Raw genomic sequence first — 14,403 nt, forward strand, 5'->3', positions numbered from 1 at the left:
CTGTGGTGTAGCCAGACCTTACTCCACGGCGCTGTGGAGATAGAGCTGGCAATGCGAGACTACAACCCAGCTAAGCTGAAGATCTTTTCTTTCCTGGAGATTGCCTTGAATTTTACGAGCATTATGAAATTCCTTCCTTATATGAACCAGATTCAATGACTCATCCTCAAACTCTGAAATAAAACATATTTCCTCTTGGTGTTTTCTCTTCCTCCTTCCTTACTCAATTTGGAATAATTTGACTAAATGATGTAAAGCTCAGTATCAACACAATTTAAAGCAACACTAAAAACATTGTAAACCATCCCCTCTGTAAATTATGCCTATGTATTCAAGATCAGTCATCATTTTAAAGCAACACTATGTAACTTTTCCCTCTTCGGTCCCCCTACAGGTTGTCTCATTGGAACTACAGCCAAGTGAGCCGCTCCCCAACCTGTAGTGTAGGGGGACCGAAGTGGGAATAGTTACATAGTGTTGCTTTAAAATGATGACTGATCTTGAATACATAGGCATAATTTACAGAGGGGATGGTTTACAATGTTTTTGAGTTTTTTTTCTAAAATGTTTAACAAGTCAACCCGCCCCCCCCACCCCAATGTTGAACCCAAAGTTACAGTTACAGTTGCTTAAATAAGTGGTTACGCTTCTACTTGATGTTATAACATAATGTTATGATCCCTGTTACCAGCCCACAGATGCACTGGGTGTATAGTTAGGCACTGGTTGGAGTCTTGAAATAAAACAAAATCAAATGAAAGCATTGATAATCCTGTAAAACATTTAATGAGCAACATAAAAACAAAGATGATCAGTACAACCAATAAACATACACATTTTCTTTTTTTCCAAATTCTTCTCCAGCAACAATCAGCACAGTCTTCCAAACTCAAACAACTCTGAACTTTTGAACACTATATTTATGTTTGACGTCCTATAACTCTGCCGTCCTATACATGAAAAAAAAACACATAAACATCTGAAGAATTAAGCGTACAAAATGATGTCATTGAGATTGTCTATAGATCTTTTAGACCTTTGTCACAAAGGCAGTGTAACTGTAAATAGACATGACATTTTTCTTTTCTTAAAAACAGAAACCATCTGGTGACTGACGGCTTCTTTAAGTTTGAGTCACTTTATGAAACTGGCCAATTTCCATGTTTAGTCACTGTGGCTCAGGGGCTACTAATAGACTCATAGACCTTATCGAACTTAGAGCTGTAGAGTCTGGAAAAGACGACATTTACAGTTAGACTTCACCGTTTGTGATCAGGTAGGAGATCTGTCACCTACTATGCATTCCATTTCTGATCTTCGGTCAGAAATTCCCAGCTGACGGAGTGTAATAACACACTCCATATCCGAGTTTATGCTCCGCTAAAACTTTCTTTCTCCGAGTTAAAATGCTCCTTCCCAACAAACTCTACATGTATGTTTGGAGTAGGCATGGGCCGGTTACCGGTTTCAAGGTATACTGCGGATTAGAAAAGTCACAGTTTCAAAACCACTCAAATTTTTCGTCATACTAATGTATAATGTATGAGCTGTTTTTTATGAGTGGTCACGGACAGAAAGTGCAGTTTAGAAATCCCTCCCCCTGCCAGTGTGTTTCAAAATACAATACACTGCGTTCAGTGGGGAAAAAGTTGGTTTTTGTTACCCAGACATTTCAAAATATATTTATTATATATATGTATTCGCAATACCACAATACCGCGAAACCGGGTTGTTTTTGCTGAACGTTATCACACCGTCAGCATCTTATACCGGCCCATGCCTAGTTTGGATACATGGATACTTGAAGGGCTGTTGCATTTTAACCAAAAGAAAGTGGAATTTTTCCAAATTCTCCGACATCTTTGGAAGGCAGCACTCATTTGAGAACAGCAGTAAGACATCCATTTTCTCTTTTTATTCTTCTTCTTTTGATAGTTCCTCTTTGCATGCATTCAGCTGGGGTCCATAAAAGCACCTTTATATAATGTAACATAGCACCATTTTTTCATATAGTTTTCCTGTTATACTGGGACCCAACCATTGGCATGCATACACTCTAAAAACGTAGTTTTCTTGGTTACCATTTCATTTCGAACATTACAAGGCAAGTAATGAATATTCATACAGTACTTTTACATGTAGAAGATGAACTAATACAGTACACATTAAAGAAAGTGCTAGAGTACAAAACCTTGTTTTTTTTAAGTCTTACTCTACAGGACTAATAGGACACACCAATGTATTACATTACATGTATTTAAATATACACCTTTTCACATTTCCATTATTCACTTCAGTTCAGTTTTTTTTTTTAAATGATTACCAAACAGCTACATCTCTACATTTCCCACTTCCAAAACGGATGGTGAACAGAAGGCAAAACTAAACAGCAAACCAGAACGTCTTCTTCAGTGTGCATACATTCACATCACTCCACCTGCACAGCCACACATGTACACACACACTTTGTCCAGGTGAATCCCACTGCGGTACTTACATCCATTTTTATCCTGGATGTGACTATGCCATCCAAAAGTTATAGTAATAAGTGTGAAGTGGACTTTTGTATAATTTCCGTATTTGCTGTAACAGAGCACATGGATTCAAATAAGCAAAGATACAGCTTTAAGGCGTCAGGGTTGGAAACGTTAGATCTGTGTTAACAGTCCAGTCCTTCCATCAAAGTCCAACATCCTGTAGCCCTTCTGCTCTAGCTCTCTGCTGACTGTCCACTCAAAAAAAATGACTCACAAGACAGAAAGGAGCACACCAGCAGCATGTATGTATGCTATTTATCACTTCAAAGTAACAACCCCAAAATCTGTTCTCTACGAGTCAAACACTCAGCTACTGTTTGTACTTTCCCGAGTGCAGCGAAGAGCAGCTGTGGTCAATCTCTGGCTGAACGCACTGCTTGCTTGTTGTGCTTTTATACTTATGACGGGGTCATCTGAATTTCACGTCTCTCCCCCAGCGTATATATAACCGGTCATATCAAGACCGTGTCATGTGGCTAAAAGTTAGCCAGTGGACGGTGACGTACGAATTTTTTGTATGTGTCAAAGAAGAGAAATAGGAGCACATAGGGCTGCTTTGACAAAACAATCTTAAAATGTATGTTAAATTCAGTTAAGTTTAAACACGTTGTTGACCCTGGTTCTCTGCTGATTCCACTGATCTTGCCACCACTGGAATCAGGGTTCAAAATTAGCACCACCTACCAGCCAAATGCTGGTAAAATAATGCAAGTGGCTGGTAAATTCAAAATCACTCACCAGCCAAAAAAAACAACAACGGTCATCTATTCATCTATTGGCTGGTCAAATTTCAGCATTCTCTAGCCATTTTGGCTGGTGGACGAAAAAAGTTCATTTTGAACCCTGATTGGAATCCAACGTCACGGTCAAGTCAAGCTGACCACAGCTGCTGCTGTTCTCTGTCACTGAGGAAGCTACAGAGGGTTAGGGTGTTCGCTACTCAAATTTAAATTTCTAATGCTTTTACAGGTCCAACATTTCTGAACAATTTGATTAGGAAGTTTCATGAAAAGAACCATGTGATGTCACACTTATTATAGGGAAATTGAGAACGTGTGATGATCCAGATGACCGAAACCACTTTATTTGGAGAAAAACCTGAAAGTGAGTGCACCTGAAATGTTGCTAACAATCGCACAGGGAATTCTATCTCTTTCAGTCTGTGCGGTTGATTGCAAACAGCTTTTTGCTATTTTAGCAGCGTTTCCCATGTTGTCTTTTCTACGTGACGCGCACTGGAAGAACGCACACGCCATGACGTCACGCACGCTAAACGATGCTCGGCCGTCACACATTGCAGAGTTGTCTGGCTGCTGTAGCTAAAAGGCAATCTTTTTAATGCCAAGAAGTTTCCAATTTCACTTTTTTAATCGTCTGTTATCTTAAGTTTGTCTTCTGGGTCAGAGGGTTGAAATCAATCCAATCTGGTGGCATGCTTTAGAAACAGCTCAGCAGTAATATAAAAAAGGATATGACTTATTAATAAGGAGATAAAAAGCAAAGCACCAGTATGCCTCTTTAAGGGAAATGCATAACAAATATGAATATATTGTTACCCACTTTTTATTATGCAAATAAGAGACTAACATTTTTACAAATACAGATTTTATCTTTCTATCTAGCTATATATTTATTTATATATTTATTTAGATTTTGGACGAAGAAAAGTGAGGGTTAATTTGTTCTTCTTTTAAGTCAGGGTCATTGGTTTTACACAAATAATAAAAGTCTCACTCATCTTTCTCAAGAATCTTTTTAGCACTGCAGTCCAACAAAACTTCCCACCCATATCTCTTTGACGAGGGTTCCACCACTGACATCCAGCACACCATTCTGGTTCTACAGAAAAAGACAGGAGCACACAGTAACTAAGTCAGAAAAAAGTTACGTTTTACAGCCAAGGTCTTTTTCCTTCCTATCCTGAATTCATTCCTCTTGGTCTCATGAAATGTTGTGAAATGAGCACAAAGTCATGACATGAAACCATCAAAATCTGCTAACACCAGAAAGTAGTTTCAAAGAGACCGAGTTTTACAGAGAAGCATTGCATTCATCAAGATACTTTTAAAAATGTTTAACCTTTCTATGTACGGTCCAATGTCCTGTTTGTGCTCAGGCTGCCAGTTTAAACATTATAAATAAAGTTAAAATGAACCAGATCGAACACCTAATTCATTCAAATGTATACAATGTAACCCGCGTGCAGTGTTGTAGTTAAGACCACCTAAACAGAGACCAAGTCATCACCAAGACCAGAGTGTATCAAGACAGAGTCAAGACCAAGACTGTGAGGGGTTGAGGTCGAGACTTTGAGGGTTGAGGCCGATGCTTTGAAGAGGTTTGAGACTCATACTTTGAGGGGTTGAGACCGAGACTGATGGGTTGAGGCCAATACTTTGAGGGATTTGAGACTGATGCTTTGAGGGGTTGAGACAGAGACTTTGAGGTCGAGACTTTGAGGGGTTAAGACCAAGACAAGACCAAGACTAGACCAGTGCCAGACGGCCAGAGCTTTTTCTCCTGTTTTTTGCATTCCTTTCTTGGGAGTTCGTGTAAAGGGGGCGGGGAGAAGGGGTGAACTTTAACAAATTTCAAATGAGAAATTAGTGAAGTTATTGGTTGCATGTTAGGCAGGAAGTTTAACATCTAATTACAGTAATCCACAGGCAATTTAGTGATATCCCTGCAGTTGTGGTCTTGAAATAAAAATGTAGATTCAGAGACGTTCAAAAAGTGGTCTTGAGACCAAGACTGGTCTGGAGTACTACAACACTGCCCGCGTGATCTATTGTTGATCTACACTGAAGCATAAACGTTGGTCCATTCAGTTGCAGTGCCATCTTTGGTGTAAAATTCTAAAAGATTCCTCACTCAAAAAGCCAGGACACGGATCAGATGGACAGTGCATTTACCAAATGTTTCCTGTTGCAGTAAAAGACATGGCCTGTTGAGCTTATGAACTGTCAATTTCAATTTCAGGTAGATAATTACACATTGAACATACAGTATTCAAATGTTTCAAATTAATTTCAAATCAACAGTAACAGTCGGAACAGTTCCGGTCATGCACGAGTAATCTTACCATTGTTCATGTCCACAGTACGAAATCTGCCTTTCAACTGTTGTGCTCATTTCACAAAAAAATCAATGACAATGTGGTATTTGCATTAATATACACAAGGTGTTCAACTCCAGAATGTCACATTACGGAGAAAGCTGTCAGAAATGGACACAGATCATGATGGGAGTTGTGTTTAACTGCAGCGCGTCAGATTCTAGAAGCAGGGATCCATGATTGTCACTTTACACCCAAGGCATGGATAGAAATGGTCCCTTTAACTCAACTGATTCGAAAGCAGCGGAACAAAAGTGCAGCTTTTAAAGTGCTTTTAGGAATGCTATTTGGAATACAAAAGACAGAGGACATTATTCCTTTCAAGGAATTCAAATTCCACTTTCAGGAGAATAAATATCATGTCTTCTTAATATCTTAATATCGTGGCTGAGGCAAGATTGAGAAAATGTGCCTTTCGAGCCAAATTCACTGGATATCAATGCAGAATCAAATCAATGTAAAGAATTGAATATATATATAATTCCACATTATATATTTTTAAATAAATTGTGCTTTGAATTATACTTCCTACACTGCTATATATATTTTGCCATTCATATGAAAATAAAACAACTCACAGAATCATTAAGGTTCATGCCCTACACCAGACAGTACAGCAAACACACCAAAGCCAACTAGTCCTGTGCTTTTCATGCACCTAAAGGCATCACAAGAATCGGCTGCCACCAGTACAAATATTTTAACACAGATTTTTCTTAAAGTTTTTTCTTTTTTTTTCTTCTCCGTCCTACACCAATGCCAGTCATTTCATTACATCTCAACTCCATTAAACTTAGAGTTGACAGCAGTCGGAGTTGCACTAAGACAAAGGGCCCGACTCAGACACTTGTGTTTAAAATGTGTTTAAATGTGTTTAAAATGTGCACGTTCGAGTTGCTTCTGTCCACACATGGACCAGTCAGTACAATAAAATGGACGAACATTATTATGGGCTAGATGAAGCTTATTTTTTTCACATTTTACACTGCCTTTCAATAATTAGTTGCTTTAATTTAATTTCTTATACTGTATGAATAAGTACAAGAAGACGTTTTATAGTAGGAAACACAGCTACTTTTAAACATTATCAAAGACTTGGATATGAACAGGTTTTTAGATATGCACAAACATCGCAACTCCAATCTTTTTAAGAAGATGGATGAAGGAATGAAAGAGGGAGGCTGTGTTCGCACGGTCCAACACGTCTGCCACTGGTGGAAAAGTTTCAAAAAAATAAGGATTAGGAAAAAAATGGGAATATTAGTGGAATATTCACTTTCATAAGCCATGTAAACAGCTTAGTCAGAATACTGTCTTTTTCGGAATAAGGGCAAAAACCGATATATTATGTGCATGTAAACGTAGTCGGTGCGGTTAACAGGCCTGTTTGAGCACCAAGTTGAGCCCGTTCTATTCTCCTACTCATGTCTACCCGGGCTACCAATTCACCAACACCAGGGCTTCTACCTTCACCTATCTGTTTACGCCATGTTGAAAACAGAGACTTGTAGATCTGCACTGTCCTACATGAGCATCAACAACTCTATATGACAAACAGAAAATGTGTAAACACATTTCCATAGCACCACATATTCCAAAATTGAATACACTATTTTTTTTTGATTTTGAAGCTACTGGTCGAATGTCATAAGGAAATAGCTCATTTTGATGTCTCATTTCAAATATTATGAGTGAGTAATGGTCTAAGGGGGCATATATTAAAATAAAATAAAATATTTCTCAATGTTTCAAGTATCCAAAAGAGTTTGAAAGGCATCGCTATACTGACTACATCAGTGGTTCACATCTCAGAGCTCATGAGATGATTAACAAGATAGAAAAGCAGAAAAAAAAGAGATTTCTATAACATATCCCGCCCCCCATACTCTTTGATCTAATTTTTGTACTGAAGATTTGACCTCCTCATGCCGCAAAAAAAAAAACTTTAAATGAATTAACCTGAGAAGGAAATTACACATCCCCAACTCGTGTGGGAGGGAGAAATGATTATTGTTCAAATGGCGCACAAATGGAATTATAGAACCAGGTTCCTCCAGGTTTCAGTGCAGAGCCAGTTTACTGTAGGTCTGCTTCCAGCTCCATGCCTCCACATGATGGATGGGTTTCAGCTGCAACTTTCTGTCTGAAACTCAATGAGAGAACAGCTTCACTTTCATTTAACAGTCTATAGCTGTCTGTACACTGGCTCTACTGCGACCTGGCCAGGCTTCATAATTAGCACCATTCACTAGCCACATGCTGGTAAAGTATGCAAGTGGCTGGTAGATTAGCTTCACTCACCAGCCGAAAAACACAATGGTTAATCTATTGAGTGGCTGGTAAAAATTTGAGCATTCTCTGAGCTGTGAGCTCTGCTGTGCCGCCGTGTGGCCACCGAAGACACGCTGCATTATGATCCTCTCTCGTGTGCTCAGCAGAACACGTGTAAAATACCTTTCCTTCAGCAAACACAGCGCGTCAATCTGAGCCGTAAACAAAAATGTAACAATAGCAACAAAAGCGTGATTTATGCTTCTGCGTTAAATCGACGCTGTGGTTACATATGTAGGTACGTGGAGATAGCGACCCTACGCCGTAGGCTGACGTGCACCTCTTGAAAAATGTGACTACACGTCGCTCGGCTGTGGCTTGGTAGCGACTCATGTCCTGGTTCTCCTTCTCCGTAACCACCATGAGATCAAGGAGAGGGTTAACTTCTCCTGCTCCAGGTCTCCCACCGTGGTCAGAAAGAACAGGGGAGACTCTTTGGTTCTCTCACTAGGACTCTAGAGTCACTACTCACTCTGAAGATAATCGCCGTCACTCTCTCCCTCGCTCGACCACACAGTCCCCATGCACGCACATACCTACGCACGCACGCCGGCCCCGCTATTCTCTTAAAGAGATTGACGCACACACCAACGCACAAGCATAAACTTCAGGCCACTTACGTAGGCTACGGCGAAAGCTCTGCATGGGGCCTCTGCAGAACCATAAATCAGGCTTTACTGTATCCTTAAGTATAATGAGATCGACATATTTGTGTTTTCTCTTCTCTGCCTTAACTGGGGTTTTGGATGGGGCGAAGAGACATACAGGGATCTAACAATGCCACAACTTTTCAATTATTGTTCAAGTGTTTGAGGTTCAAAGCAAGAAACAAATCAAATATCTGAATGTGACTCAGCTCATTGTAACACAAAGCTTAAAATGACACGACAAAACAACAGTCCCGTGTTTGTGACCTGTGTTGGGTAGATTCATAAAGGAGATGTATTGCACTAGCTAATAGATGTTTGGATTCATTTTAGTCTCCTTTGCGAACTTTGTTAACGGTTTGGTGCATTCCCACTGACAATAAGCGCTACAGCAGCACAGAGCAAGGGGCCTGTGTTGTCAAGGGGGGGCGAAAGATACAAAAAAAAAACACACACACACACACAGCAAATCCAGTCTGAAGGCTTATCAAAAACCGGCCCACCATGCATGTAGCACTTTCTGTCCTGGTTGTCTTTTGAGGCTGGACTCTATACTATACTGCACTTTTCATTTCTCCCCCTCCATCTCGATGCTGCCGAGGTAAGCAGCATATCCGCTCACCGCTACATCTTACACACTGCAGGCTACTCTACCTGGGCTGGTCACTGCACATACTGGATTTGCCAATTGCACTGCAGGAAACGTGTCACTGTAATGAATGCAGAAGCCTGCATTCATTTCTGCCACTTATTGTTGATGTGAAAGCCTAACTTCTACATGATGTGTGCGTGTGTGTGTGCGTGTGTGTGTGTGTGGCAACACACACCAGCTGTATGACGCGTCTCAACACCTGTGTTATTTTCTATTTGAGCCCACACCTTAGTGATGCAGCCAGTGTGTGTTGCACTTACATTAAGTAATCACTACAAATGTTTTATTTTTCCTTTCTGCACAATCTATACCGAACACATATTAAGTTTTTTTTTGTACTTTCAGAGACTGAGTTGTGGTTGACAGTTTTCCTGCACATTTGCACATCATAAAACTGATAACCGATATGCTTTGGGGACTAAATATTAAGAGTGGTTTAGCAGGCACCACATTCAGAATAACACGTCACCTTTCCATGTCACTTATTATAACTAAACAATACTGTAATTTACAGCATCCTCTTCAAGTTAAAATGGGAGGGGAGAGGGTGGGGGGGGGGGGGTTAAAATTCTGCTCAGGGTCCCCAAATAGGTTTGGGGTTGCCACTAATGTCTAGAGTGCATTAAATAGCACTGATAAATGAAGAATTTAGAACATGGAACAGTCTATATTTGTCACTGACACAGATGTAGGCATTTTGGGGCTATGAATACATGACTTCTTGGCAGGTTAGAATTTGTAGTTTACCAGCCCTTTGAGCCAAAAAGTTAACGCGGGACACTGCATCTAGTGTAGTATAGGCTGTTAGGGACACATAGGTATCATGGAGAGTATTGGGGGAAGGGGGGGGGGGTTCTGTCATACTACATGCAAAACGGACACGGACACAGCCTACTGCCAAGGTCAGTCCTCCTGGTCCTCACTGTCCTGCCGTGCGTCTGTCCTCTTCTCTTTATGACAGGAGAAAATCCGCCGCATCTCCTCTTCGTACCTGATGAAGTTCTCCCCGAACCGGGTCCAGGCCTTCAGGGGCACGGTGATGGTGTTCCTGTACGGCTGCCGCACCTCGCTAATTTTTAAAAAGATACCGTAGCGGTTGGAACCGACATCGAAGTAAAACCTCTTATTGTCCACCCGAAAGGACGCAGCCTCGGGAAGCTCGGGGTTGTCGTCCTGGTTCCTCATGGACCCGGTTCGGCCGCCGCGCTCGTCGCTCTCTTCGTCGCCGTAGTCTTCGATGAGCTGCGACAGCGCGTCCCGGAACTCGATGAGCCCCTGCGCGGGCAGCACTATGGTCTGCTCGATGCCCTGGCCGTAGTAGCCCATGGTGCCGGCTCCTCTGCTGACGGTCTGCCGTATGCGGAGGAACCGGCCCCGCTGGTTCTCCTTCAGGTCCAGGAAGTACTTCCTGTTGTCTCTCTCGATCAACTCGCTCTTGAGGACGCGGTGGGCATGGTCGTCGGACACCGCGGAGCCGTCCGGGGACAGCCCCACGTGCGGCTCCTGTCCTCTCCGGCGGGAGTCGCGCGCGCGGCCCTGGCCGTTGCTGCTGTGCTCCTCGAGCTGCGGAGGAGGCGCGAGGCCCCCCCGCAGTCCGATACGGGCGTAATAATCGATGAAGTCTCCCAGGCAGTAGCGGAGCGCGGGAGCCATGGACATGGACAGCGTCAGCTTGCTCTTCCTGATGTTGTCGTGGCGGCCTCTCCCGATCCACACCTCGGCTATTTTCAGGAAGCGTCCCCGGACACTCTGCTTCACATCCAGGTAGAAGCGCTTCTTCTGGATGTCGACGCGTTTGGAGGCCAGCTCCTGGATGTCGTTGCACTGCTGCTGCTGCTGCTGCTGCGACCCGGTCTGGACATACTGCTGAGGATATGTGGGTCTCGGTAAAGAATCTGATGCAATCTTACCCCTGCCTCTTTCCATCCCTCTGCAACATCCATCAGCCATCATGATTTCTATTCCACCACTAGACAGCACAGGACAAAGCGATCCCCCCCATCCCTAATAGACGAATAAAGCAGGCTTATTCATACAGCTGGGCTGGCGCTACAAACACAAGTTAGCGAGATGCCTCGAATGACCTAAAGATGGCAGCTAGTTTGGAGTCACCAGCTGATCCGAGTTTCTGTGTCCCGGATAAAAAGGTCAAGCTCGGCTGTTTAGCCCTTTCCACCGCAAACTTCCACCACCCCCACTTGCCTTAAAGCTAGCCCTTTTACCGAGGGAGGCAGCCAGGGAAGCAGGCAGACAACCTGGAATGGGAGAAGGACGACGTCCAATACTACATGAACCCGATGAACCCATCCACCCCCCCCTCCCGTCCTGAGAATACCTCCGTTAAAGAGACACGAGCGGCGGTGGGAGCTGTAGTTCTCACTGCTCACACACACACACACACACACACACACACACACACACACACACACACACACACACACACACACACACACACACACACACACACACACACACACACACACACACACACACTCCAGCTGCATCAACATCATCCGCACATATTCTACCACAGGAAGCCCGAGTCATGAGGAGAAGGTGGGTCAGTGACATATATAGCCTACCAGAAAAAAAGTGTTTTTTCAAAAATTTCAAATAACAGGCATAAAAATGGTTGACTTTTGTTCTACTAACTCTCATCTTTATAGAAACATGTTGTTTTTAGATTTTCAATTGGAATCAGAATTTATGTGACAATTTGTTATATTAGTCTGTAAAATCGTCATATGGTGTGACATGAAAATAATTATATATAAACTGAAAATGGATTATACCTTTCTTAAGTTACTCACTTTATCAAAGTCATTTATCATAACTAAACTGTGATCCATTTTAGTTTTGTGAAAATGAATTCAATTTGTGTATTATTTTATAAAACCTTGCTCAATGTGAGACCTGTGCCATCGGTCTTTCAACATATTTTCTATTTATTGTGACAAACCTTGCTATAAAATTATAAAAATATTTGTGACTCTTGCTGATACTATTTTCTATGTATTCCATGAACATTTTCAAGTTTTATCATTAATAAAGGTATGTTATTTTCACAATTTGGAATGTCACACCAAATTATATAGTGTCACACCATATGATTTTTTCAGCACTTAGCACAACCTTGAGTCTTGTAGCTACATATTAGCATACTAAAACCATGCTAGCTATAACAAAGCAGCATAGATTTACATGTAATTATGACAAAATAATAAAATGTCTTGCATTTTTATGAAAAATGTGTCACACCAAAAGACATCTGGAAGTGGGACTTTTGTCAGAGTGCCAACAAGATCTGATTTATTGTAAATATAAAAATGATAACTCACCTCAGGTTGTACAGTAGAAATACACTGATAGTACTGTACAACCTTGCTGAAGAAGGTCCTCTCCTTCCCAAGGGTGTCAAAACAGTTGCCCGTTCAAATATCCCAAAATAGTGTCACACCATATGATTTTGATTTGTGTGACAAAATCTTTTTGATTAGAACTGACTCAAAACATGATGCTTGTACTTTGAAAAGAGTAGGCTCACAAATAGACATCTGTATTATTTTTCTGTATTTCTTTGAGAATTTTTGCGTTTATTTTTCTTAGTTTTATTCAAGTTGCCGGACAGTCCACCATATGAGTTTTGTTATGTTTGGTTGAAAATTCTTAATAAATGAGTGATGATCGGTTTTAATGTTGAGTATGTTCACATAAAGCATAATGTTCTGCACAATAATGAGAAGGTTTTTGGCAAATATATTTTGTATTCACACGTTTGACACTGAAGACAGCAAAACTGCCATGTCACGTCATCCACCCAGGTGCAGGGTGAATTAATGGGGATTGGGACAGTGTTAGAATTTTCGTATTGTGTACGTTTTCTTGCCATAAATTTGAAGAATATACCAAACACAGGTCCATAGCCAGCCTAGTGGAAGGGGGGGAGGGAGGACTTTTACCTTTTTGCAGTTTTCCCCTCATTTTGTATTTAATTATGAGGTTCAAATACATCATTTTGGTGACTTTTTATGCACTAATTTGTGCTGGATTAGCTTGTCTGCTGGTATCTTAGTCTTGCATCGCCAGACCTTCCGCCACAGGAGGAAGGTCGTAGGGCGGGTCTTGGCGTGGCCATGGTGGGATTCGTAATTTTGCTTCCTGGATGGGAGAAAAACCATGGATGTATTAAGAGAACTAGCTATATCCATAATTACAGCTACAGGACCTCGTGAGGACCGTCCGATGAGCCTGCAGTGCAGGGTGACGGGGATCTGCTCCCGTTCATCATGCCTTACTAACTCTGGATTCGGCTACTAGTGAATGTTAAACATTTTTAAACGTGACATTTTAAACAAGGACCCTTTAAGTGTTCGGGCTGGTAAGGTCATGTACCCCAAACTTAAAATGATCCACTGAAATATAGAAGTTTCTTTCATCATGCAAAGTTTCTGGGAAAAATCTTTCTGGGCCAAAGGGGGCAGTTCCACCGTTAACCGCTAAGCCCGTGGTTGCTTTAAGACATGGTGCTGTTCCTGGGGGCTTGAGAAAAACGTGCTCTGGTTTATTGGCATTTATTTAAACCAATCACAATCGTCTTGGGCAGGGCTAAGCTCCGGACTGAGCCCCAGTGCCTCTGCTAAATAGTCTCAGGAAGGAAATTGTTTTGGTGGAACATGTGGACGTTCAAAAGTAGTTTTAGTCGTGCAACAGAAAACTTCGATTGGACAGATAGTCGAGCTAGCTGTCTGGATTTACCCTGCAGAGATCTGAGGAGCAGTTAACCATAGTCCTCACAAATCCACCAGAGGTTAGAACGCCAACACCCAAGCCCAAGGCAACGGATATCCGGCCTAAATTAGTGACATCCGGCGAAATCTTCGTTGGCAACGGAGCATTCCCGGAGGTGGAACGTCGTGGCTACACATTCAGATTCCTGCACACAGAACACATGTAGTTTCTAAAATCTGATGTTTGATTCTAAAGTAAACTAGCCGACAATATAACGGCTACAAGTCACGCTGAGATGATGAGACCATTAAACACACAGCTGGTTGGATCCTTTACTCTTTACACAATGGGAGGAGAGTTCTTTACTTTTAATACTTTAACTACATTTTCATA

At 41.7% G+C, this 14,403-nt stretch overlaps 1 protein-coding gene across 1 annotated transcript; it reads right to left on the minus strand.

Moving 5' to 3' along the window:
* Positions 1-761: 761 nt before the first annotated feature.
* purg (purine-rich element binding protein G) lies at positions 762-11,592 on the minus strand. The gene is made up of 2 exons (XM_039780855.1): positions 10,178-11,592; positions 762-4,376 (listed from the first exon to the last, which is right to left on the minus strand). The coding sequence occupies exon 1, from the start codon at positions 11,233-11,235 to the stop codon at positions 10,186-10,188; it is 1,050 nt and encodes a 349-aa protein (XP_039636789.1). The 5' UTR covers positions 11,236-11,592; the 3' UTR covers positions 762-4,376; positions 10,178-10,185.
* Between the last annotated feature and the right edge of the window lie 2,811 nt (positions 11,593-14,403).

The sequence above is a fragment of the Perca fluviatilis genome, chromosome 17 (assembly GCF_010015445.1).
Source record: "Perca fluviatilis chromosome 17, GENO_Pfluv_1.0, whole genome shotgun sequence".
NCBI lineage: Eukaryota > Metazoa > Chordata > Actinopteri > Perciformes > Percidae > Perca > Perca fluviatilis.

What these genes read in the sequence shown, in the direction of transcription:
- purg (XM_039780855.1), bottom strand. Translation starts at nt 11,235, where the DNA reads ATGATGGCTGATGGATGTTGCAGAGGGATGGAAAGAGGCAGGGGTAAG.